Here is a 27805-nt window from a genome sequence, read left to right on the forward strand (position 1 = left end):
ATGAACTCCATTTAAATGATGCAAAGAACCAAGAAACACATACACACCATGGGTAGTTTGATTTTATAAGTAGTTTTAATGTTCTACCATAATGAAGCAAACTTACAATAGAGAAATTATTCACAGTTATAAAAGTGCTAATTTTACAGGATGTAATCAAATTGTTTAATGTTTCATGCTTTAAATGTCTTTTTTTCTCATTCTTGTTCCATACATTATTCATGCACTTATTAAATATGGTAGTCAAACACACAAACATATTGCAGCCACATCCTTTCCTACTTTTGATAAAGAGAGAAGCAGCTGAAAAACACATCCAGCATTTTAAACTTATGCACTCTTATGTATTATTTTAACATTAAATTAATCAAAACTTGCTACTTCAAATTTGTATGTTCAAATTTATTGTTAACAGTTCTAAAAATACTTATCTCTGTTATTGCATAATATGATAGTGTAATCGTTGGCGTACAGTTCAAGAGATCCATTATAATCTTACACGCTGCCATAAATTTATTAATGCATTCACCACAAATTTGGATGAAAGATGAAAAGAATAACAATATTTGCACATTCCCACTAGCACAGTTCAGTTGACACAATCTTGAATGAAAAGTAATAAATGTCTTAATGTAACATCAGGCCATCACAAGGCATGCTTCCCACAAACCCACTTTAAACTGGGATCACTGAGTTCACATAATTCCTGCACATTCCTCCAGCTACATTGACAGCAGTAGGCTCTGCAGCCTGGAATAGAAAGATACATAAGAATCCAAATCTTGCTATTAAAACTATCAAATACCATGGCAGCATGAAAACTAACTTTTTACAAAGCTTATATCAACTCACTCTGTCTGGTAAAATGTTTGTTGTACACCCAATTTCCAATCAAGCTGAAATTTTGCACAATTATTTATTTTACCTGACAACACAAGAATCAAAGAAAAATTAACCAACTATTTAATTAATTATTGGAAATTAATTATTTTGCTTGGTATCTTGAACAAGGGAAAGAATTTGTACTTGACTGAAGTAGTGGTATAAGATGAATTAGCCCCCTTTATATGTCACTGCTCTAAATTCAAACAAACATTATATGACTACAATTTTCTCTAGTCATAAGTACCTCACTAGCAGAGTGGTTAGTGCATCAGCCTGAGCCATGAGTTCCAATACAATGTGCCCCCCCCCCCTTTTTTTTTTTGTTGTGTGTAATGTTTTTAATAATCAATTAGTGTATTACCACCTTTCTTTCTCCCTGCTCCACCCCCTTTTTTTCTCAACTGGTCAATAAGTAATAGGATCATAGCATATTGAGAAAGCTAAAAGCATGAAATAGAACTAAACAAAAATAATTGCTAAAAATATTATCAATCACACAGATTTATTCTTGATGATCTAGATCTATTACAAATTTAATTACATGACTGACCCAAAATAATTGATATAATTACACTTCGTACAAGCTTTGTTTTTTAAAGAAAGTTTTTTTTTTCTTGATAGATAATTAACTTTCTGTGAAAGTAATAAAGGTTAGATGCTAGAGTGAAACAAAATTTAAGTAAAATATTTTCTTATGTAATAGTTTTAAAAAATCAATTATTACTCATTGATGAATACTAATGTGTCTCTCTAATAGCTACATGCCTCTCAAATCAAAAGTCCTTGCCATACTGAGTCATTCACTTATTACTAATTCTCACACTTGATTACTTCAAGGATTATGTTTCCATTTCCCTTCCCTGTTTATTTTTGTGTCTAATTAACAAGATTAAAGTTGGCAAACAGATTGATGCAATATAGAAAAATTATTTAATCTTATGAGTAGTACTAACCTTGCAATACTGTTGCCTAGCTGAACAGGGAAAATGAGAGAGATTAGAGACATTTTTACATTTGTTGGCTCCATTGGAGGATACTGTCTCAAGTTATTTTATTATTAAAGGCTTAAAGATTCTGTGAAGATCTGGAATTTGGAGGTGGTGTTCCTCTTGAACTATTCCATTAAATGAGTTATTAAAGTAGCAAAATATAAAAAATGCTTAAAAAAAAAACAAAGCTTATCAAAAGGGGAAGAACGCTGCCCTTAAAGCTATATCAGTAATGTACTAGTTATTTCCCTTATTTGATATCAAACAAAATAATTAATTACCAATATTTAATTGACTCATTGAGTACTTTTGTTTATTGGTTCATGTTTTGTTAGGTACGATAAATAATTGTTTAAAGTATTAACTAGATTGGAGATTATGTGAGGGAGAAATAACGTTAACAATTATTTAAGGGGACTAAATCTGACAAATTTAGCCATATCTGTGAATGCTGAAGAATTAGTTTCCCTTGTTGTTACCAGTAATTAATTTTCTAATTGGTTACTTTATGCCAAGAAGTAATTGTGCAGAGTTTAAACTTGATCTGAGAATGGGTGTGGGAGAAATAACATGTACACACTTTCTACCAGGCATACAGAGTGAATTAATATAAGCTTTATAAAAATGGTGAAGAAAGTTGTACATAAAAAAAATAAAGAAATATTCATCAGTATTAAGTGAATCATTATTTTATGTAAAAGTTAAGGAAGTTTTGTTCAAAGACCTTAGAATTATTAGCTCAACAATGGTTAATTAAGATATCATGTGGCCGCCAACTGATTAAAAGATCAAGAAAGATGATTTTTTTAAAATGGATAACCTATTTTGACATTTGTTTATTTACCTGTTTTCCTGCCAAGTCTAGGTTCTAACTTCTTTAAGTCTGGTACATTGTTTCTAAGAAAGAGGTAATCTGTATCTTTGTGCCAACATCTGTTCTCAAAGTAACAGACTTTAAAATCACAAGATGTGCAACGAAGTTGATCACATGGCCTTGAAAAAATGTAACACACACATAAAGCAATCAATTCTCTAAGTCTCATTTTATTACAACTTATTGTGAATTGTGTCATCTACATAATTGTATGTATACTGTATGAAAGGTTTCTAAGAATAGAATACCTAGTTGAGAAGAATTTAAATTATGCTTAAAACATCATTAGTAATGATGAATATTTGACTGTACCACTTGGAAAATTGCAAAAAACAAAATCCCACCACACTGTATTGTGTAATGGCTCACAATTAAGTAAAAGCATCCCCTGTGCTGCAGCAAAGCTAAACGGACATTTTTAAAAATGTACCTCTGCAACTGTACCAATGCTGAAAACTACTCATATAAATACCCTGCCAGATACCTAGATTCTCAATTAACAAGAAAAGTCATACAATTTTTAGCTTTAGCATTTAAACAATCACTAAATATGATAAGGTAAATTTTAACTGCAAAACCAACCACCCTTTGAATGGACCTTAAAATTATGTGTTTATAGGTAGCAAATCTTTAAATATTACATAATTTATGACACAGTGTAAACAGACAAAAGCATGCCATATGTAAAATTAAATCATGGTTTTTACTTATTTCAGATTTCAGCAATATTTCTCTTATTTACTGTAATGACACAAGATGCGTAGAAGTTGATGTTAATCGGGTTTTTCCTAAGTAATGTGACGAGTAATAAAAGAGCAGGATTACGAACAAGAAGAATAACGGACAAGACGCCTTAGAGGACGACGCTAGGCTAGCGACGACAGAGGACTGTGCCCTGTTTATTGTTTATTAAATTGTTGAAGTTATCAGCCTGCGTTATTAAGTATATTCTTTATTCATTCTGTTGTTGTGTCATATGGACTCGCATGCACTCATCAACAAAATAGACCATCAACATTACCTTTTATTTATACTTGTTCCAATGCCAGTCCCATCTGAACTACCACCAAGAAAAACAGGCAAACATCTTAAAAAAATATATGTATACACAATCTGAATGTAAAAGGAAAGGGTATAAACTTCTTTAATTCCACTAAAAATATATCTGACATAAAGACAGTCCAGTGCAACCTGCTTTACTGCTTAGCTGCCATAGAAGCTCTATATATGCATTTCAGCTGAAACCTTTTTATAAAAATATTTGCTTCAATGTTTTTTAAATTTTATGTGATCTGGTGTATGGTGCACTTTTGTGGTATGACCTAAGAAAATTGCTTTGTATTTTAAAAAAATTAGCTTTTACATAGCATTAAGCTGTGAGTGACTTTTTCAACTTTCATATATACATACCACTTTACAAAATCTTTAGAAAGCTAAAATATGCTTTGGCTCGAAATCCTGTCAATTTACATCTCAGCTTGTTCTTTTGGTAACTATTATGGATCAAGGTAATTGCAACACAGTGAGTTGCCTGCGACACTGTACAGGTCAGCTCAACCAATTACAAGGTAAAACTCAATTTTAATAATAGACCTATTCATCATAATTTAAAAAGCAAGCAAAGTAATTTGTAATTTGGTTGGTGGGCATTTTGATGACTTGTAATTGTTGTGTGTCAAGGGCAATAAATGCATGGTGGTGCCCAATTCTTTCCAAGCTTTGTTCACGTCCCTAGGAGATATCAGCTAATCTTTGATCTAAGTGGATTCAGTGATGTCATAAAAAAATACCAATGCTCTATATGATTTTAAACTGTAATATCTAGCAAAACCTTAAATGTAATATATCATACCAACTTTATTTCATACCAAACACTGATTCACCTTTAACTTCTACATAACCCAGATTTTTTAGATTTGAATGTTTAAATTATCATTATAGCTGAATAAAATGCACATAGAGCCAAAGAACTTGGCTGCAACATATATAAACTTCATAATCTACTAGAATTTATTAAATATAACCATGTTATATTAACTTAAAACAGGTGTCAGTAAAGATGCCAATGGAAATTCCCATCTAGCATTAAAATGCAAGTACCTTCTGAATCTCTCTGATTTTTTCCCATCTTCTGTTGCAGATAATCTTGAATTATTTCTTGAGCAGCTCTAAAAATTAAATCTTATTAATTAGATGAATTTCACCACAATCTAAGATATTACTTAATATCACTTTACATCACTATAATTTTTTCAACAACATATCATCATTCATCAACATAAATATGGATTTCATAATTATAAAAAAAAAGTAAAATTCCCCTGATTCATGAGGTAGATAATATAAGGGTAAGGAATATCAATGGTGTCATGTGTCCATCACAGTGACCAACTACCTTTTTACTTTTTTTAACTATTGTCATGTACCTATTAGAGTTTGGTGGATTCAGTGGCATTCTAAAAATCCCAAAGTTCATTATACCAATCTTCACCAGGATATGAACTCAAGACCCCTTGTTTCAGAAGCCAAGTGCTTTACCACTCAACCATTATGCTCTAGAGGCTTTTTCAAAATGACATTATTTTTATCTCATTTTGCAATCACCAAGGTCATTCCTTTTTTGTTTGGAATAAACAGTGGAAATATTTTGTTATCAAATTCAAGTAGCATATAGCCTAGTTAATTATGAATAAATATGTTAACTTTTGTTGTTTGATTAGTTAATATTTTACAAAGAAAGAAAATGCAACTAAATTGTGTTTTTTTTTTTGTGTTTGTCTTTTCAAGAATCTCAACAAACAAACAACAAAAATCTTGATAACATAATCACACTACCTGATACCATTTTAAAAGTTGGTATGTTAGTTTCCAGCCTCAATGGGGCACCCAGATGGAAATAGTTGTAAGAAGAATCAATAAGACCAGTAGCAAAACTAGATTCAAAGGGGTGCCTAAGAAGGTGTGAGAGAGAATGTAGCTCTGACAACCATGTCAACAATCCACATGCTGTTCCTCAAGAGTCCAGCGAGGTTAGCTTGTATAGAGAAGAAAAATGGTGGATGCCCTTTGTGTACTCAGTCTTCTGCCACATCTCTACCCAGTGTGTTTGGAGCTTCTGAGACATTGGAGTTTCAAGAGTTTCAAGTTCAACTATCCCCGACAATTTTATTTGGTATGTCATTTTGTTCAGAACATCCTTCAATGGAATGAATGGTATGGGCTATAATATAACAGCCTCTCCCACAAGCACACTCTTTATTGGTCCACAAATTTTAGTAGTTCTATTTGTAATCTAGTAAGATGAAACACCTTTACTTTGCTATTTCCATGAAAAAAGTCCAAACCCTTTACAAAATTGAGTGCTTCCCTTTTATATGTGCACTCAGCTTGGAATTTTCAGTTGTAGCTTTTATGTATAAAATGTATATTAATAGATTCATATTGTAAACCTAATCCTACTAAAAATATTTGGCATATAGTTTTCAGACATCCCTTCAGAAATGATGATTATTAAATCCTACAGAAACCTCATTTATGATGGCAGTGAATAATAGAGGGCAATGTTGGAACTTGGAGGCATGGTGGCTGAGAGGTAAAGCAATTGGCTTCCAAAACAGGGTCCAGGGTTCGAATCCTGGTGAGGACTGGAATTTTTAATGTCAGGATCTTTGGACATCTCTGAGTCCAGCCAGCTCTAATGGGTACCTAACATTAGTTAGGGAAAAGTAAAGGCAGTTGGTCGTTGTGCTGGCCACATGACACTCTTGTTAGCTGTGGGCCATATAAACAGATGACCTTTACATCATCTGCCCCATAGATCACAAGGTCTGAAAGGGGAAACTTTTTAATGTTGTAACTTGGGACCAATGTGATGACAGTCTAACACATGACAAGACAGACATGTTTTTATTGCTGAAATAACAGATACATGTTTTTATTGCTGAAATAACAGACATGTTTTTATCACTGAAACAACAGACATGTTTTTATCACTGAAACAACAGACATGTTTTTATCACAGAAACAACAGACATGTTTTTATCACTAAAACAAAAGACATGTTTTTATCACTGAAACAACATAACTTACACTCCCCAAGGTAGTATCTTCACTTTCGTCTATATCTATATCAAGAATGTCATTGATCAATGAATCAAGAGAGCACTTGCTGAAATGAGAAATTATAAAATGGTAAGCAGTTTATTGTTATCTATAGTCATATAATAATGGACATTTAAAACATTTTTTAAAAATATATGTATCATATAGTTTTGTATTTTCTTACATAATCTAATTTGGTATGATATTAAAGAGTGCTGAAACTTCTTTCTTCTTCATCGTTCTCATTGTTATGTTGGAGTGTTCATATGACTAGACCAATACATGAGATGAACTGCGCAGTGGTTTCCAAATCAGGGAGCTCTCCATATAGTTTTCTTTCTATTGGGGTGATTTGGGGCCAATGTCTTATACGGGCCTCTTGGTAGAGAGAGCAGTTTTGGAGGACGTGGTCGGCATTTTCTGGTGATACTCCACATGGGCAGATTTCACTGGTTCCAATTTTGAGCTTCCGGAACATGTGTTGTCGCATTCTGTTGTGTCCGGTCCTGAGTCGAAAGATTAGACGCTGGTCTTGTCGGGATAGCTTATAGTAAGCATCATCTTTCTTGTGATTTGGATGGGAGCTCGTCCATTTCTCATTTATTTTATCTACAATTAATTTCTTCATTTCTTCTGGATAGAGAGCAGAGTTTACTTGTGAGTTTGTTCTCCCACTCTTGGCGAGTGTGTCAGCCTTCTCATTTCCTGCTAGTTGTATGTGAGCTGGTATCCATTGAATGACAGTTTTTTTGCTGTTGTGGTTGAGCTTTGTGAGTGCTGTTCTGAGGTTTTTAATATAAGGGGAATCAGAGTTTTGCAGGCTTTGGAGGGTTGTTTTTGCGTCTGTTAGAAAGACAATCTGACTGTGAGGGGAACTTGGATGATTTGCTAGCATGGTAGCAGCTAGTGCTAGTGCTTCCCTTTCTGCTCTGTGACTGTCAGAGAGCTCTCCAGTTGCAAAGGATTTTTCTAGTTTTCCTCCATCTGGCCATTCGATAAGTATTCCAGCTCCTCCATTTGTGGTGGCTTTATGGGATGAGCCATCCGTGTAAACTCTGATCCACTGATTGCTAGGGTAATTGGTATGTAGAAAACAGTTCACTATTTCCTTGAGCTCTGTTGGTCTGTAATCAGATTTTCTTTTTATGTTTTCAATATGGTCCCTTATAGTAGGAAGAGGGCTTTCGTCCCAGGGTGGAGATTCATTATAGTGTATCGAGGATTCCAGAGTAATTTTTTCAAGTTGGTGTTTCTTTTTTAGGTTTAGAGATTCCTGTATGAAATTGGTCCTTTTGAGACGGTTTTTTGTGCCAGTTTTGTGGATTTTTGTTCTGAGTGGGTGCCTCTCCAAGGTTTCCAATTTTGTGAATTGGGAAAGGATTTTTATTTCTCTTCTTTCATCCAGAGAGATCAGGGCAGCGGTTTCCTCCATAGCTCTTATGGGTGTTGTTTTGATTGCTCCTGTCATTATCCTTAGACCAATATTTTGAACCTTGTCTATTTTTCTAAGGTTGGTTTGGGCTGCTGAGCCCCATGCTGTGGCACCATATTCTAGTACAGGTCTTACATAACTGGTATAGGTCTTTTTCAGGATGTTGTGATTTGCTCCCCAATCTGTGCCAGCTAATTTTTTCAAGAGGGATAGTCTCTGGATGCCTTTACTCTGTGTTTTATCTATTTGGTTTTTCCAGGTTAGTCTCGGGTCATAGGTGACTCCAAGATAAGTAGGGCTGTCATTTTTTTCTAAAGCTTCCTTATCTAATGTTAATTTTATTGTTTGTTGTTTTGTTGACAGTGAGAATATGGTATATGTTGTCTTTTTTGTGTTAATGGACATGCCCCAGTCTTTGGACCAATTATTGAGTTTATCAAGAGCATCTTGTAATCGAAATTTCGATGTTCCTACATATTCTTCTGTGCTAATTAAGGCAAGGTCATCTGCATACATGCTGCTCTTAACTTTTTTGGGTAGGTTTTGATTTAGATCGTTTATGAATATTAGGAAAAGTGTTGGGGATAGGACTCCTCCTTGGGGGACACCATTTTTTATACCCACTGTGTGGCTTCTTTGTCCTTGCATGCAAACTAAGGCTTTTCTATTATTTAGGTATTCCTTTATCCAGTTGTACATTCTGTGGGATATGTGATGCTGGATTAGCTTGAGCAAGAGACCTTGTTCCCAGACTTTGTCAAATGCTTTTTCTAAGTCAACCCACACAATTGTTGTTGGTTTCTTTTCTTGAAAGCCGTCTTCTATTTCTTGTGTGATGAAGGCAATTTGATCTTCTGTTGATCTGCCTTTTCTAAAGCCAGCCTGGGCTTCAGTGAGTAGGTTATTTGACTCAAGGATCCATGTCAGCCTTCTGTTTATCATTCTTTCCATCAGTTTGCAGGTACAGCTAGTGAGGCTGATGGGACGGTAGCTATCCAGTTTATTTCTTGGCTTGCCGTGCTTTAGTATAGGGATCATAATGGCTTTTTTCCAGATGTTTGGAATTCTGCCAGATTTCCAGCTAGCATTGAATAATTGTAGCAGTTTTCTTTTGGCTTGAGGACCCAAGTGAAGAAGCATGTCATTTGATATTTTGTCTGGGCCCGGGGCTTGTTTTGGTTTGAGGGCTTTTAGGGATTCATCTAGTTCCTTCATTTTAAGATTAGTGGTCATTCCCAAGGAGTAAGCTGGATTGTTTTCTTTAAATTTATCCTGTATTTCTGAGTTTACATCTTTATTTCTACTTTCATTAATTTGTATTTGTCCTACGCTTTGGAAAAACTTAATGAATTCATTTGCTGCTTCTTGGCCTTTCAGGGGTTTGTTGTCCTTTTCTATTACTATAGGAGTTGTTCTGTTTTCTTCCTGGTTGAGACATTTGGCTATACGCCAGAGTTTGTGGCCATCTCTATCTACGTTTAGTTGTTCTGTTTTTTCATGCCAACTTTTCCTCATGGCGGAAAGGTAATTTTTCCTGAAAACTGCGTTAGCTGCTTTTAGATTTATGTTATTTTCTATACAAGGGTTATTTTCTACTGTGTTTCTGGCTTCAATAGTGGCATTGTGGAGTTGTTGAAGGTGATCAGACCAGTTGGGGATATAATCTTTTCTTGCTCCTCTAGGAATTGATTCCTTAGCTGCTAGGAGTATTGCTTTGGAGAAAGCTGAGAATGACTTATTAACCTGATTTGTTTTGCAGTTTATTGAAGTTGTATATAGGTCTGTGAGCTTTGAGAATAGGTGCCAGTTGGCTTTTTTGTAGTTCCATCTGGGGATGGTGGAGTTTTCTGATATTTTGAAGGAGGTATCGATACTGATCAATATGGGTCTGTGGTCGCTGGTGGCTAGCTGGTCTGCAACTTCTCTAGTGCACTTTTTGGATAAGTTGTCTGTTGCAAAGGCTAGATCTGGAGTGGTTGATGTTAGCCAGGCTCTTGAAAAAAAGGTTGGTTTGTCCTCAGGTTTATTTAGCAAGATAAGTCTGTTCTCTGCTTGCCATTCTTCAATTTCTTCTCCCCTGGCATTTAGGTCTGGGTATCCCCAGCTCTGAGAGTGACTATTCATATCTCCTAGGATTAGACAGTCTTCTTGGTCAGGTATTTGAATGTGGTCAATCTCTATTTCCTTGTCTGGTGGGAAGTAGCAGTTAAATAGATTAATATTTCCATCTGGGAGAATTAGCTTAGTTCCCATTATTTCTGATTCTGAGGAGTTGGGCATAATTATGTCTGTGGTAGGGATATCATTTTTAATGAGGGTGAGGATTCCTCCTTTGGGTCTGATTTCTCTATCTTGTCTGATGCAGGTGTAGCCTCTAATGGAGAAACGAAGATTACTGTTCAAATGAGTTTCTTGGATGCAAGCTACATCAATTTCTTTCTCATGCAGAAATATTTTTAGAGCTTCTTTTTTCTTTTGGATGCCCTCTGCGTTCCATTGTAAGATTTTTAGACTTTTGGTCTTGGAGTGTTGGCCAGTAGTATTTACTTTCTTGTCCCTGCTCCTGGCTCCACAGGCAGAGATAGAAGAACCACCAGCTCGCTTGTGTGGGCTCCTTCGAGGCGGAGAGCCCGGCCCCCTACCTGCGCGGCGGGATTCCACAGGCAGGACGCCACATCTATTAGAATCGTTACTGAACTCCAACATAGATGAGGTTGCGTGTCAATGTGTTATGCGCCAGGAGGCCCATTGACTCCGACTTCAGCCTGCTTTTCTTTCTGGGTGTGCTCCCATAGCCTTTGATCAACCAAGATCATCTGCAAGGCAGCAGGTGTTTATTTTCGGAGTTTTCTCTCCTAGATGAACTGCTATCCCTAGCTAACGGGTTTCATCTACCCGGGTTTAGAGTTAGAGCGCCCTATACTCGCTTTTTGCAATCATTTCCCTGGATTTCTGAGATGTTTTTAGTAAATATTCTAACCACTGGAATACTTCACCTCATCCTCCATGACTGCAAACCAGTTGGTCCGCGGCTGTTTATTTGCTATTCACAGCTAACCCTTATATCTAAGGGTCTTTCCCCTATCCGCCACCTGGGGACGCGCTTGGTAGAAGGTGGTAGCTCCCCCAAGGTGCTGAAACTAAATTCTATCCATTTCATATATTTCTTAAATCTTGAAAATATAATTTTGAAGGTTCAGTACTCATTCTCCGGTTGTAAAGATAATCCCTGCATACAAACTTTCATATACAAATGTTGACTGCTATTTTTAAGTGTGTACAAAAAAAAACACAAAAACAACAGATGGATAAAGATGACATTTGAAAAAGATAAATTTAAAAGAATGTAATCAAAAAGAAAATAAATTTTTAAAAATTTAATTTGTAGTCAGATGGTTTGACCTACTGTCACCTATTTAAAGCTCTACTACAAGTTCCAACCCAACCATTTACACTTCACATCAGGAAACTTCATTAATTATTATTTTTACTAACAAATCTACTATTTTATACCATTTTACTGTGAAAACAATGACAATCATTTAATGCCAAATTTATGGGGATATATTTATTAGCCCTTGTCTCAGAGGTAAATAGCTTCTAAAGCTTCAAAACTGAGGTGTCTCAGGTTCAAATCTTAGTGTAAACTGGGATTCTGATTTTCAGGTAACAGGATGCTCCTAAATTCACCAAACTCAAAAAGCTACCTGACATTCATTATCTCATCATCTGTCACTTGACTTTAGTTGTAGGGTTGCTGTGACAGTTGGCATAACCAGATCCATCCATTTTTCCCGGTCAGTAGCTATTCTAAATAGGATATTAAGAGAGCTGCCAGTCTATTCTTTTATGTTGTCCAGCCAGCTTTTCTTTGGACGACCCTTTCTTTGTGTTCCCTCCACCATACCCAGAAGGATGACATTTGACAATGAATCATGTCTTACAATGTGACTGAACCAGCTCAGCTTTAGCTCTTCATAGTATTGAGAAGTTCCTCCTTATTGCTAGCCAGAGTGTTGACTTTATGATAAATTTAAAATAATTTATTTTCATGAAACTTATTTAAGTGTGTTAGAGAATTAATAACATAAATAATCTATTTAAATAGTAAATGTACCTGTTCTTTTTATTGTCATCATTTTCAACAGTTTTTTTCTCTAGTTTTTTATTAGGAACAGAGCTAGATCTAGTCGAGGGTGGTCGTGATGGTTTGACAAATTTTGTTTCAACTTCATCCAATAATTCATCAATGTCTACTTTATCCATTGCTAGAAGTAGAAGCAACTAGAAATCTAGATATAGATCAAGCTAGATTCTCTAAATTCTAGATAGTAGATGATTGTAGAATTGGTAAAATGTAGATTAGATATAAAATTTAGATCTACTGATCTAGTCTCTATAGGCAAAGTATAGGTGACTCTAGAATCTAGATCTACTCATCTAGTAGATTTGATCTAGATCTACTAGGTTCTACCACTTCTGAAAATGAAATCAGAAATCTAGAAATGTATTAATTTTTTAATAGATCTAATCTTATTTTATGAAATACAGACATTACTTCAAAAAATGAAGATGACTGCATCCTAAGTATGTCCCTAGTTCAATCCAGTCATGCATGTTAATCAATGACTGGTTTTCCTGGATGACTAAGGCAACCCATTCCATGCTAATGGCACTAATCACTAGGAAAAAGGGAGTATAAGTCATAATAAGTATTTGTACAACTTTGTCCTAGCATATGAAACAAGGAATGTGCCTTTATCATACTTTAATAAAGTGATTTTTATGATCTTTGTGTCTTTCTGGTTATTTTTTAAAGTTTTGTTAAAAATTTTTGCATTTGAAGATTATGGTTTAGTGTTTTAAGTAGTCTACTATAATTTATACTGAATATAATTATAATAATAGTGGTAATAATAGCTACTTTTTTACTTATCTGTAATTCTGAAGTGAAGGGTCTCTAAATTTAATGATTTTAAAATTAATAAAGGTGTTACTCTAATGATCTAGATTTATTATTTAATCAAATGTGAACATAATTGAACATTCGATTCGTTTGTTATGAATCTAACTGAATTCTCACTGACTAGTAACAAAAGTAGTGAGTCTAAACTCCTCGATTTTCAATAATAATTTTTTTTATTTAGATCTACATCTATAATCATATAATAATCAATTAGATCTAGATATGTACATTCTATTTCTATATCTATAATCTAGATTCTAATTTGATTTGAATTTCAATCAATTTGAATTTGTGTCTCTTCTGGCTCTAGATTAGATCTACATGTTTGAAGTAACAGGAATGAAGAAAATGGCCTTGCAAATCATTCAATGTGCGAAAGTCATTAAATTAATAACGTTTAGTTAGTTGAAATTTAAGTAATTTTTAGCTAGCCGAAACTACGACTACGGTACGTGTTCATCTGTTTATGGTTACTATAGTATACTACGCCATTTGTGACCATTCCGAACTGTGTTTTTATTTTTCAGATTCTTAAAATTTATTCGGATCACCGACAACGATACAATCAAACATTTTCAATCACATTCACATAATCATGACAATGATAATCTGTTAGCGTGAAAATGTTATCATTTAGATAAATATTATTAGCTTACTTGTTAGGTTTTTTTACATGTATCGGATGTATTGAAGATTATTACATCCCAGCTTCGAACCAGGTACCATCGAGACGAAGACACAGAGGAAACTCCGCCATATTCCTTCTCTGTACCACATCAGCAGATGCAGGTATCCGCCATATAATCAAATAATAATATTTATAAAAAAAACGGCCCCTTGAGGAATGATGTGTGGATAGTGACATGATTGTTGGGGTTTTCTTCCATCCCCGCCAAGTGCAATGGCTTCTGTCCTTAGGCAACCCAAAAGGGAGATGTTTTTTTTTTTGTGTGTTGTTTTTTTTGCTTCCCTATATATTGTCCTAATCGTCTCCTCTAACGACCGTTTCTATCTGAGCGGATAAGCATTCATCGGGGCGATTTCGATCAATAGATTCTGGAAGAGCAGGCTATGGAGTCTACATCGACTTTCTTGGCTCTTACACAGTCAAAATCTTTGGACCATGTGGTAGTGTTTGCAGTTTTGATGCGGAGACCATGGCAGTCTGTGAAGCCTTAAAAGTAATTGACTCTCAACTCGTCGAGGGACATTTGAGGGCAACACAGATTGTTGTGGTCACTGACTCAAAATCTGTACTACAGGCTTTGCAAAGCCCCGGACCATGGCCCCCCAATATCAACACTGTCATCATAATATGGCTTCACATAACATTAAACAACGCTATGGCACCCCTGTAATAATGCAGTTGGTACCGAGTCACATAGGTGTGACTGGCTACACAATTGCAAACTCTTTGGCCCACCAGGGAGGGCAAATTCCACCCACTTAGCAGGCTGCAAGCTTTAATCAAGCCCTGGCTATAATACAAAAAAAAAAAAAACAACAGAAATGGAAAAGTGGTTTGAGTGCTGGGACAAGTCCCAAAAAGCCCGTGGAGTCTGCATGGGAGCGCATGAGGCGCCCTGACCGCACTTCCCCGTGGTGGAAGCTATCCAGGCCTGAGCAAGCTATTATAGCACAGTGCAGGGCAGGCCATTGTCCTGTTGGCTCATATTTCTCGCGGCTATGGCCAAATTTTGATTCACGGTGCCCTTGCTGCGGGGAAGAAGAGGAAACCGTGCCTCATATTCTGTTTGACTGCCCCAGACTTGCTGATCTCCGTCTCGACAGGTCTGGGAGACCCAAAATTCTCGACCTGTATGGCGACATTGATGCACTACGCAAGACAACAGGGTTTCGGTCCAGGGCTTTTGCAAGAGAGGATCTGAGCCTCTCAAGCCCTCACTCTAATGGAGTTTGATGGTGATGATGATTTCGATCTTGAAAATGGCTAATTAATTTTTCTAGGCTTAAGTAATAACAGGCTAAATATTCGTATTTATCATCCACTGCAAGGTAGAGAATTTTTGATGATCAGGGCCTAGGATTTAATTATATAGCCTAGTAGATGATTATGGCTAAAGATTATTGAGCTACTAACACAGATCATGTACAGATCGCCTCTTCTCGTCAATCTGACATATTTTTATTGGTAATTAATTTGTGGATACCAAAAAAAAAAAAAGGGAAATAAATTCTTCATTTTTGATAGAATAGTGGTAAATATTGAGTTCTCCCACTTAGATAAGCTTTTGTGTTTTTTTTTTTTTTTTTAAATGTATTTTTGATATTTTGCTTGTGCCAGCTTTACGTGGACAACAAAAAGACAATTTTAAAGTTGTTTTTTTTTTTTTTTTACTTTATTCACAATAATTAATGGCAGTATGCAATAACTTAACTTTTAGGGAAATCGTATATATATAAGACCTTAGACCATCATCAATTAGCCCATTCCTGTATGCTATAGGCCTTACAGTCTTAAATTGTTCAATGACGGTTCAGTCAGCGAGTTAGAATATTAAAAATTAATTTTAGTTGCGACCACATGGAAGCCAATACGAGGAAAGCGCAAACAGGGACGTCCTCGTATTACTTGGCGCCACACCTTGATGGAGGACATCAGAACAGTGGATACCAGGTGGGAGGAGGCTTCAGACATTGCCAATGACAGATCTTTATGGAGACAGCTTGCCGCCCAAGTAAGTCTAAGTAAAATAAATAGTCAAATGCTACGTACCATGGTATACTATATGTTTAGATCTACGTGTCCCCCCCCCCCCCCCAAAAAAAAAAAACACGTTTGATTTAGAATCTAAATTAAATGTACAATGCTTAATTATGATGAACATTCTAAATATTTTAGATCATAAAAATTTGCCTATAGATCTATATAGAGTGTATATGTAGAGTCAAGACTCTAGTCATTAATCTAGATCGAGACTTAGGCTCTGGATTAGACAGACGTTTTTTTTCCCCTCAAAATACTAGACTATAGAGTATAGATCTAGTATCTACTTGATTCTTATTTTTAACGGTTGGAAAAAAACGTCTCGCTTTCAGACTTAATGTATTGCGCATGCGCAATTACACGAAGAGGTCGGACGGAACTGATGTTAGCTGAATATCTGACGATCCAATTTGATCTTTAAACTTATTCTTACGACTTTATTTATCATGGCTAACCGTGAACAGGCACTTATTTTAGAACCAGCAGGTGAACTTCGTTTTAGAGGTATGTATTCTTAGTTTACATTGTATGCCTCTACTCTGAGTCTGATTCTCTTTTCTCAACTCTAAGACTCAACTCATTTTATGATTTTCGTCTACTGGACTCAGCACACACAGTGACAGTGACACTCAGTTTCAGTGATTTCAATTGATTGAGAGATTTTTCAACAATAATCATGATCATCAACTTGTCATTTGACTATGAAGACACTAAGATAGAAGCACTTTTCCTCTTTCGTATTCAAGAACAAATGAGTACAAGTACTGCAAGTCAAGTCAAGTAGTCAAGTGCTTCTTGAATTCTTCTTCCCTAGCTTACTTGTGCCATTAGATGATTCGTTAGTCAGACTTTGTTGAAGTTGAGTCTTAGTCTTAGTGACTTAGTGGCATTAGAGAATGGAATAGGTTGCCTGAATCTGCCAGGGAAACCAACAACTTAGCAGAGTTTAAGTCATTGATTAGCAATAACAAGCATGACTAGATAAAATAGTAGATAGTCTAGACTAGATATACATATCTAGTAGATTGACACTTGAAATGAGTAGGACATAATTATCTTCTTTTTTGAAGTATTGTCTGTAATATATTTATTTTATAGGATGAAAAGAACAGTACTATGTACTCCACAATAGATCTTTCTATAGATCTATCTAGATCTTGATATAAATGATATATTAATTATACTAATCTTAAAGAATTCTATCTAGATTAGATTTATATTCTAGGTCTAGAGTCAGCAAGGCCTACCAACTACTCACTAGGTTAAATCTAACCCTAATCATCTCCCTATTTACATGTTTTAGCTGGAAAGGAAATTCAAAATGTATGTGTTTCTATGTCTTGTAAGAAGCCTTCTATCTGGGTTTTGTTTGGCTTATGCATCTAGGGCATTCTAGGGGCTTAAAAAACATGTTAACCACAGACCCATCTCTTTCTTCCCTGGAAAAAAAAAGTTTTTATACCAGACTACTTTGACCCTAGATAAAACTGCATTCTCTCAATGAAAAATGGAGCTTCATGTGTCAGAAGTGTAAAAAAAATGGTGAATATGTAATATAAGTTGGGAAGTTAGGTTTATGAAGATTAATATGAAGAGGATTTAACAATAATATGGTGAAGTGGCTGATAAGCTTGAGGAAACCCTAGTGGCCAGTAAACATACTTTACTCTAGATCTAGTAATATAACAAAAAGTGACAGGCTAAATTTAATCTAGATCTATTCTAATTATAATGACAGTAATAGTGACTTAAAAGATCTATCATCTACCTCTAGATTTAATCTAGTTATCTCTAGTTATTTCCCTTTGATAACTCACAACATATGACGATATATTTTCGTGTTTAGAAAGGTAAAAAGTTCTTCCCCTCTCCCTATTTACATGTTTTAGCAGGAAAGGATATGTGAAATGTATGTGTTTCTATGTCACAGGAAATATTGCATTCCTCATTAATCTTCTGACTCGAAGACAAGCCTTATTAGTATAACTTACATCATCATTTTTTTATTGTTATATTTCAAAATAATTTAATGCAAAATATAGATCAGATATAAATTATGTGTATGTGTTACTATGTGAATCAACTGCTTGTGGTTTACTGTAAACATACATTTTTTTTTAGTATTGTACCCATTTTAAAATTGTGATTTGATGACATTGATGTTGTGTGCAGCTCATTAAATGTGTTCATAAATATAGTAAATAATAGGTCGGTGAATGTCTTCCTTTTTTTTTTTACCTTCAGATATGGCATTCTGTCTAGCTCTTATTCTGTCCATACAAGCGCTCACACATATACTCAAACATATGTCTCTGTCTTGACATGGACCTGGCGTAGATTTAGATCTATTATAGAGAGAGATCTGTCTAATGTAAATCTAATGTCTTTCTCATTCAAGTAAATTCGGTCCACAAATGAGATTGGACCAAAGCGCTCTGAGCATGCTATAAGCATGAAAGTAGCGCTATATAAAAGCTATAATAATAATTGAAAACTTACAATAGATCTAGAAAAGGTCAAAATCTTGATCTAGTATAGCTAGATTGTGTGGAAGTCTGTTTATGGTGTATGTTAAAAACTTGATCCAAATAGTCTATCCCTAGCTCTAAAGTAAGCTCAAAGTCCACAACTTTAACTTAGAATATATTTGAGAAAAAGTCCCTTAAAGCTTAAGTTATGTAGTGTGAACAATGGCTGATTTATTTACAAGTGTTGGTTGATCATCTCCCTTTGATGTCACATATCTATCAGGAGTGAAGCTACTAGATCTACTGTAGTCTGTCATGTCAATTTGTATTATACATTTAACATTGATTTTTTTTACTAGGACCCTTTACAGATGTTGTTACAGCAGATTTAAACTTGACCAACCCAACAGATAAAAGGATATGTTTCAAAGTAAAAACAACAGCACCTAAACGATACTGTGTGCGACCGAACAGTGGAATATTGGAACCTAAGAAATCAATAGTTGTTGCAGGTTTGTACAAAAAACATAATACTAAAGACTGATAAAGACAACACCAAACTTTTATCAATAAATAAAAAAAAAAGAAATATTCTTGATTAAAATTTATCTTTTCCTATTTTAAAACTTTCCAACAAAACTGAAAGTCTACACAAAATACAAAAGATACACCAAATTTAGTAATTACATAGTTTTATCCTTTAAAAAAAACTTTTTTAGACAAAGACTTGTTTCAAAGCAGATGTGGTTTTTTTTTTGTTTTTTTTTTATTAGATTAATGTCACTTAAGTGCAACACATGTTAGTCATCTAAGCTCATCCTTGTTTGTATTTGTAATGGTTTAGTTCATTATGCATTACGTCACTGGTTCACAATAATGTAAACACTGACAAGAAAGAATTGGAGTTTGTGGCCAAGCTTCAATCATGTGTTTGTTAATGTTTTCAGTAATGCTGCAGCCCTTTGAATATGATCCAACTGAAAAAAACAAGCACAAATTTATGGTTCAGTCAATGTTTGCTCCTGATCATGTGGTTGATAACCAAGAGGTTTTGGTAAATATCTTATTTACAAAAGTAATATTTAATTTAATAGTATGATTAGGCAAACATACCAGTTCATGAGTATTAAATAAAGTAAGAAATAACAGTTTGGATATAATATGAACATTCGTTTGCAAATTACCTAGTTTTTTTTTAAAAAAACCTTCTTTCTTTTTAAAAAGTATTTTCTGTTTTCTTATGTTCAGATTGCCATACCAGGCAGTGATATTTGAAAGTTTTTTTGTTTTTTTTTCCACCTTTCAGTGGAGAGATGCACCACCTGAAAGCTTGATGGATACTAAATTAAAGTGTGTTTTTGAAATGCCTGATGCACCACAACCATTTGTAGCGGAAACAGTTAAACACAGTGAAGCTTCTGCACATTATGTAAGCATATATATAGTTTATTTTAGATCTACAAGTCCCTGGTGTCTTTTAAACATTATAAAACAAGATTCTTTAAGTCATTTTCATTTGTGCTGATTATTTCACCAGGAGTTGCCAAATTCTTATTACCTGACAAGTAACTTAAAATGTTTACTTGATGAAAAGCATATTGATTGATTAGCCTCAAGAGATGGAGAAAAGGATGAAATAATTTCTTTTTAGAATGATTTTTCAAAATCATTCTTTATGTTTGATTTCAGATTATAAAATCTCATTCTATAATTATATCAAGGATGTAATATAGAATTTTACTAAACCAACACAATTCAAGACCTAGATATCCATATTACTGTCAGTATTAAGAAGTGATAGTTTTTAACTGTTGACAGTTTATTGAATGCAGCATATATCATGTTTCTTATTATTCGGGGCTTCTAACAGAACATGTTTTTTTTTTTAAATGACACCGAACAATTTTGTTATGGTAAACTTAAAGTCTTACTTTGAAACATGGCCACATTTTCACTGATGCACAAATTAATCTTCAAATATTCAAGTTTGATTATGGTATTAGACTACAATTGATCAAAATGGTAAAACACTAGAAATGATAAGTGATAGAAAAATTACAATGTAAGAGAAACCATCGTGAAAAATATTGTTTCTTGTGCCATATTCATTATAAATTAACTCAGGAGTAAACAATGAATGAGGTTAGGGAAGTATAAAATACCACAGATTTCATCTAAGCTGTAGGTCTAAACAAACTAACGTTTACTTTAGTTTCTTTTTTAACTCTTCAATAGTATGCAGGTTATTATTGTACACTTTACCTTTAAGTTACCTCACAAATAAAAATTGCAAGCTGATAAATCTGGGAGGCCATAAATCTGCAGAAACTAAGTTCTCCGAAAATTTCATGGACATCTGACATTGAAAATCACTCCATTTGAGCCAGACAGATCCATTTTAAGACATTCATGCAAAATAATTGAAAATTAGGATGTCAATAAATAAATATGGATTTGTACTTTTTATTTTGTTGTCATCATTATTATTATGAAAAGCACACACCTAGGTTCATTTTCATGTTAATCGTTTGTTCTTCAGATCTCTGCATTGGCAAGTATAAGTAATCTATTAATAGAAAGTTACTTCCTGTTTCAACAGTAACAAAGCTGACTACCTTTATTTTCGAAGCAGTTCTTATTACTTTAGGAAAAGTATAGTTAAAAAAACAATGAATTTCTGTGCAATAGTTATGGCATATGTTACAATATATTTCTTCCATCTTTGCTTGACTTATTGAATATCACTTGTGACACTAAAATATACTTTTTATAATGTACCTAGAAAATGATATATATCTCAAGCATAAGGTCATACTAAAAGTAGTATGGATTTTTAAGACCAGTTATACTTATATTCTCATAATATACCTTTTCACAGTTTCTTTAATTTCTATCAAATTCAATAACCTACTGGATTCAAACTTCACTCCATCTATATAAAATGTCAAAATAAACAGCCATCATCTAAATCTTATATTCTGCTTATTTGTCCTTTTGATTGTTGAGTTAAAAAATACAATCGGCCAAATTTTTATTTCTTGTTGTTTTAGACTATCATGCACAGTAAAAGGTCTTGTGCACATGAAGGGAAGGGATTAGTTGTTTTAAGAATATATAATTAATAGCTGGTAAATATTTTCTGAAGACAGTGATGCGGAGGCACAGGTACGCTGCATTCTGCTGCTAATTTCTGTGTCCTCTATCCTCTACAGAAAGTCTTGGCTAAAGTATTTGAATTTGCCCAAATTTTTTGGGGGGTACCTCTCTTCTGCTCTTCTGCTTGGGCATGTGAAGGTTATTAATTTTTTGGTCAATGCTTTTCAACGCCCTAATAAACCATTGACCACAGAAACTTCAACTTCTAATGTATGTGGATTATTGTGAGATTTTTACCTTTCTAAAGGCCACTTTCTTTATATAATAATTACAGTAAATTTTTATAAGAAAGGTTTCTTTTTTTTGTTCCAGTATTTTTTCTCACGTTATTAAAAAAAATTGTTTGCTTCATAAAAGTAGAATTAATGTTGTTACTGCACAAGTCAAAATTTTATTTTTGGGCCTCAATACTTATTTGAAAAAGTAAAATGAGAAACTAGTTCCATTTACACTTTTTTGTGTTAATTTTTGTTTTGTATTCAAATTTTAACGTTTTTCTAACAATACAATTTAACACACTAATTACCTGGATTTTAAACATTAAACTACATATATATTTATATTGTCTCTGGAAATCCCCCTTCTTTCTTTTTTAAATAACAGATGCTTTTTTTAAAAATTTCCATTTCTTTGACACATGACCAAATTCAAAACTGAAGGATAAATGTTAGAATATATATTTAGGCACTTTTTTAATTTTGTAAAAAAGTTACTTTTATTGTAATATGTTGAAGTTAAAAGTTTGTCCTAAAGGATTTTTTTTTTATTTAACAGTCAGAAAGCAATGTTGAGGATTCTTCTTTTGCAAGAAAGGTGGAATCTCCTAAAGTAAGATATTTTTTTGTTTTAAAAAGACATATTTAACCTCTTTACTATTGATGGCCCATAGACTTGTGCAGTAACAGCAGCTATCAAATTAAACTATTTAGATTTTTTAATAGCAATTTTTGCATTTTTAGTAAATATAAAATATTGTATTGTTATTGATATTGCTATTAATACCTTCTTTCATAAAGTAAAGAAAACTTCAGTCAGGGCATCATCATCTTTAATTTCCTTAATTTATTTTTAATTACTATAGCACATCTCATAATTCTATCATATTTTTTCCATGTTCCACTTTTTGTTAGGGGTATCACATATAATCATAGGAATAGAGAATTCACTTCTCTACATATTCAACGCTGTGAAACACATCACATCTTGAATTAAATCCACTTAACAATATCAGCCTCCATCCTTATTAAAATTTGTATGCTTAGTTTATACCATCTCTGTTTTTCATTTAAATAAAGGGAAAATGCTTGTTAAGAGTGCTATGAAAAAAAAAAAGTTAAAAAAACTTAATATTATTGGGCTAAAATTATGCTAACATAGGTTTAGGGTATGTTTTGTCAGATTGGTAACTTTTCAGCCTATTATCCTACAGAAAATGCCTTCAGTTAATTCTGGAGATGAAGTTAAAAAATTGCAACTTGAATTAAAGAAAGTTCAGCAAGAGTTACAAATGGTGAGATCTGAAAATAATCAATTAAAGGTATGCTTCTTTCTTTATTTTTAAATTTAATTTGTGCATTTTAGTGCCACTCTAATCATTGAATACATCTTTACTAGAGCAGTTAAATCCAAGCTGAGCAATCAGAGCAAAATTACTAATTATTGTGTTTTCTCTTATTTTGAAAGCTTAAAAACTGAGCATAATAGATTTTAAAAACCTTTGCTCAGTTAGGTATTGACCTTAAATGAGTCTTAAAGATATGATTGTTGTTTTTCTTTTGTGGTTCATTTACTTCTCAATGTAGAATTCAGAATTTAGATGGATAGGGAAAAAAATCAGCTTTGAAATGCATAAACTAAGACATGACCAAAATATGAAATACTCTTTAATTAGATAATTATTGTTCAGCATTTGCACTAATTGATTTAGCAAAATAAGCCTAAAAGTGCATCATCATTCAGTCAACCTATAAAGTTGAATTTCCTTGTCTTAAATTTGGGAAAAAGACACATCTAATGTTAGTTTGTTCTCTCATTTTACTGTTGTTGTTTTTTTCCTTTATTAGTGGCTATGTTTTTCAAAACTCCATTTTAGTTTAGCCACTCTAAATAGATGATCTTGTATCTAAGATCAGCTAATAGAATAAAGGGGAAACTAAAATTGTTAAAAAGTCTGAATATAAAAGAGAAACTAGATCTAGGTAGCTACAAGGATTTGTATTGAAATAAACCTGCAGATGTTCTGTTTTACTGGGCTTCGGGTTTTAGTGTTATTGTTAATATGTTAAGTTTCATTACTATCATCTATAAATTAAGTATCAGAAAAAAAACAACTAAAAATCTTACTATTCTTAACACAGATGTGAATTTTTTCAAAGGTTTATATGTATTTAAAAAATGCACATTTCATAATTATCAGGAGGATGGAGCACGCCTGCGTAAAGTGGCCATGGCTGATACTGTTTCTGCCACTCCCTCACACCCACCTCCTTCATCAACAAACACTGTTCAAGCCTTCCCACCAGTGGTGTATATCGTTGTTGCTATTCTACTGGGCCTCCTCATTGGGAAATTTGTACTTTGACATACAGGGCCTAATGTTTTACTTACACCTCCTGTTTATTTTTCTCTTTGATACTTTTTATTTTTTTATTTTAGACCTATCAGTGAGGTAAATGTGTGATCAGTTCTAGTTAGGATACATGAAATTAATCTAATATGCTTGTTATGGCAAAGTCGTTGTCAAACGTCAAACATGTTTCTGAAGATATTTTTAACTAAATATTTTTGGGCTTGATATGCTGCTTTCCCTGCAGAGAACCATTGACGTTTTTTTTATTATTATTAAAATGATAAATAAACAAAAATATTGGTAGCTTAATAAGAAAGCAAAAAAAAAATTTAATATACATTGCAATAATGTCTGATATATATATATAGTGTATGTCTGAGTAAAAAAAAAAAGAAATGCATACTGTGTCTGGGTTTTAATTTATAAATTTAAAGAAAAACTCATATGTTGAAGTTCTTTGCTTTGTCACAGTGTATTGTAGTAAAAAGTTTTGTTTCTAAGGCATTTATTATATTTTCTTTTCTATTTTTTTTTTTTATAAATTTATTTGATTAATATTTTTTTTATAAAACTTATTCAAGACTGTTACTGAAAAATGTTTCAATGGATACTAAGAAAACACATTGGAAGGTCCTAAATAACAATTTTTTTGGTTTGTTTGTTTGTGGATGTAAGTTAACTATTAATGAGCGGCTTGGAAGTTCAAAAGTTATTTCTACTAGCTTCAGTATTCTCCCTCTCCTTTTTTTTTTACTGTGTATTATGTATTAAGGAATTATAACCTGTAGATTTTTTTTTTTGGGGTATTATTCTTGAGTTACGAGTTTATAAAAGGATTTCAATCACTACAATGTTTTATTTAGAATAATTGTTGTTTTTTTTACTATTACCTTTGTTTCATTTGTAATATATTATATATATTAATAATCTTGTCAACATGTACTCTCTTGAACTTCATCTAGCAGACACGTGTTTTTTTTTCTCCCCACAATGCTTCCTGCACTTCATGTTATTGACCTGGAAACATGTACATATAAATTATTTACTGGTATGAACTTATTTACTTGTGTCGGTAAATGTCTTTGTCTGTGTCATTTCTCATACTAACTTACATCTCCATGTGTATATTTAGGATATAGTTAGTTTGCATTGACTTAATTCTTTTCCTATCTTAAATAGAAATATATATTAAATCAATCTTTAAAACATATTATATTATTAAACATCTAAATTTCCTCCTATTGGTAAATGTTTGGTTGTGCCATAATGGATAGTTTTCCCATAGTCAATTCTTTTGGATATTACTTTTACTATATCACAATAAACAATACTATTTTGTAAGTGCAATGTGGGATGTTTCATCTATGCAATATATAAATGGTAGAGTTAATTTCAATTTCCTTATAAGTTCAAATTTAATAAATTATTAAAGTCTAAATTTACCTCCAGCTGTGTGTGTTTGTTTTTATTATAAAATTGAAATAATTTCCTTTAATATAAGTGCAAGAATGTAGCAGTTCAAATAATTTTGAGATGATAATATTATCTACTGCTTGCAAATTGATATCTTTAGACATTGGCAAGGCATTTTTTTTGTTTATTCTTGTCATCTGTTGTGAGCTTTGTAGATACTTGCATCATCAGAGAAAAAAAAAAGTTCCTGTCTTGATACATTTGATTAACATCACTTGATCTTCTTTGTTAATCTCCCACTTCAATTGTTTTCTTTTTCAGGTTTTACCGTCTTTAGAATGCACATTTAACTTCATTGTATGTTGTATTAATTCCAAATGTCTGCAATAGTTTAGTGTTTCCTGAAGTCAATTTTCTTTGTCTTTTCAGTGATCTCGAAAGTAACAACAAATTTTTATGAGTACATTCTCTATTCATGATGTTTATTTGATTTTGTCAAACATGAAGGCTTACACTAGGTGTTGGTTTTTTTTCAACCACCCAGTCACTAGTGCTGCAGCCAGAGAGCACACTGACTATTTATAGTGTACAATGTGTACAGCATAATCATTAAGGAGACTATTAGTTTAGCTACACTTTGTTCTATGTAGAACATGTATCATGGAATAACTAAACATTCTGTGATTATTTTTTTTTCTTAAAAGCTGTAACAGATTTTTGTAATCATTTGACACTTTAGTTAACATCCTTTGTATTAGTCTGGTTCATTTATACAACCTAGCAAGTGCTTCAGACAGTGTTGTCATTGTTAATATGCTTACTAATATATTGAACAAACGATTAGCCAACCATTGTATGCTTGAATCATTCTGTAATTTAGATATTTATTTTATATCAAATGTATTGTAGAATTTTTGGTTAGATAGATTTGAAGGTGTTTGTTTTGTGGGTTGGGTTTTTTTCGTTTGTCACACACTTTACTCAAAAAAGAAATATTTTGAAGAACATTGATAGAGAAGTGTGAAATACATCTAGGTTTTTTTGTTTTGTTTTTGAAGACTTTAATCCCCTTGGCATCTGGAGTATTTGTATGAACATTAACTGACCGTATAGCATGTTGTATTAACGTAACTCAACCAATCTAGTATTGTGATACTTCAAGAAGAGCAGACGACAAGAACGCTTGTACTTTTAATTCAAAGATTTTTTTGTTTGAACCTATTGTTACATGCCATGTGAAGTCATGTTTAGTGTAAGTTGATTCTTTGGATTAAATTCAAATTGTAAAACACTTTGGACTAATGGTTTTCTTTTTCCTTTATGTCTATGTAATGATTTGAAATGTAGGCCTTAAAAATCTGAAACAAAAGACTTATTTATTTTTGTTAGAAAAGCCTTTTAAAAGAATATATATTTGATAACATAAAAATGGGCTGTTTGATAAACATTTCATTCAAATCAATGTTAAATGGTCTATGTGGCCATTTTAAGAAAACGTGAAGAAAATTTCCCTGCTGTGTTTGTTGATAAAACATGCAATTGTGTAATCTGTTTACCATTTGCTTTTATTTTTTTTCATTAATTGTGAAAAAAAAAATGCTGGCGACTAAAACTTAGTTGAAAAGCAGGATGGCTTTGTTTTTCAGTTAGCAGTACTGGTAAAAATATCTAACATGGAATATGACTATAACTAAAGATGTTGGCTAAGACTGCCAATCAGTTATTATGCTTAGTCCAGTTTTAATTTAAAAAAAAGGTAATATAGTGAAGTATGAAGTGACCATTTAAAAAGTTGACATATATATAATTCCTTTCCATTCATATCTGATGGCTTTTCTGTAGGATCAAAATTTATACTGTACAATTGAAACATGTTTCTGCATATCTTCCCTGTTCAAATTTTTTGAACACTATACTTATTTTTGTATAGGCTATATTTAACATATAAAATCTGCCAATTAATGCATTTATTAGTTGCCCCCGAAAGAGGAATAGTGCTATTAGTTTTGTGTGGAATTCTGTCCGCCTGTCCCGTTTAGATTTCGTAAACTTAAAAAGATATTGAAAATCCAACGTTATGGTATTTTAGACCTTTCAAAGTTCTGATGCATTGGCTACTTTTTTCTTTTCTGAAAGCGAAAATTTTATTTTTGAAATCAACTATGCAAGCAGTTATTTCATTAAAAAATACACCATTTTTACAATTATTTACTATTAATAGTAA

General features: G+C 33.1%; 2 protein-coding genes across 11 annotated transcripts; one reads left to right on the forward strand and one right to left on the reverse strand.

Annotated features, from left to right (window-relative positions):
* Positions 1-53: 53 nt before the first annotated feature.
* Positions 54-13779, reverse strand: LOC106077915 (cilia- and flagella-associated protein 418-like). Of its 9 annotated transcripts, XM_056034560.1 has the most exons (8): positions 13700-13721; positions 12840-12963; positions 12399-12605; positions 6838-6916; positions 4849-4916; positions 3770-3835; positions 2719-2867; positions 54-750 (listed from the first exon to the last, which is right to left on the reverse strand). In XM_056034560.1, exons 3-8 carry the CDS (start codon positions 12545-12547, stop codon positions 647-649), a joined length of 615 nt encoding a protein of 204 aa, XP_055890535.1. In that variant the 5' UTR covers positions 12548-12605; positions 12840-12963; positions 13700-13721; the 3' UTR covers positions 54-646. The 9 variants fall into 9 exon arrangements, with proteins under 9 accessions (XP_055890535.1, XP_055890536.1, XP_055890531.1 ...); XM_056034561.1 differs by lacking the exon at positions 12840-12963 and having other exon boundaries at positions 12399-12549; positions 13700-13779; XM_056034556.1 differs by lacking the exons at positions 12840-12963; positions 13700-13721 and adding an exon at positions 13722-13764 and having other exon boundaries at positions 12399-12549.
* Positions 13780-16314: 2535 nt separating this feature from the next.
* LOC106077924 (vesicle-associated membrane protein/synaptobrevin-binding protein-like) lies at positions 16315-26872 on the forward strand. 2 transcript variants are annotated; one of them, XM_013238632.2, is made up of 7 exons: positions 16316-16479; positions 18803-18955; positions 19391-19497; positions 19750-19872; positions 22374-22427; positions 23029-23136; positions 24016-26872. In XM_013238632.2, exons 1-7 carry the CDS (start codon positions 16422-16424, stop codon positions 24178-24180), a joined length of 768 nt encoding a protein of 255 aa, XP_013094086.1. In that variant the 5' UTR covers positions 16316-16421; the 3' UTR covers positions 24181-26872. The 2 variants fall into 2 exon arrangements, with proteins under 2 accessions (XP_013094088.1, XP_013094086.1); XM_013238634.2 differs by lacking the exon at positions 22374-22427 and having other exon boundaries at positions 16315-16479.
* The last annotated feature ends 933 nt before the right edge of the window (positions 26873-27805 follow it).

Source organism: Biomphalaria glabrata, chromosome 7, assembly GCF_947242115.1.
Source record: "Biomphalaria glabrata chromosome 7, xgBioGlab47.1, whole genome shotgun sequence".
In the NCBI taxonomy this organism is placed as follows: Eukaryota; Metazoa; Mollusca; class Gastropoda; family Planorbidae; genus Biomphalaria; species Biomphalaria glabrata.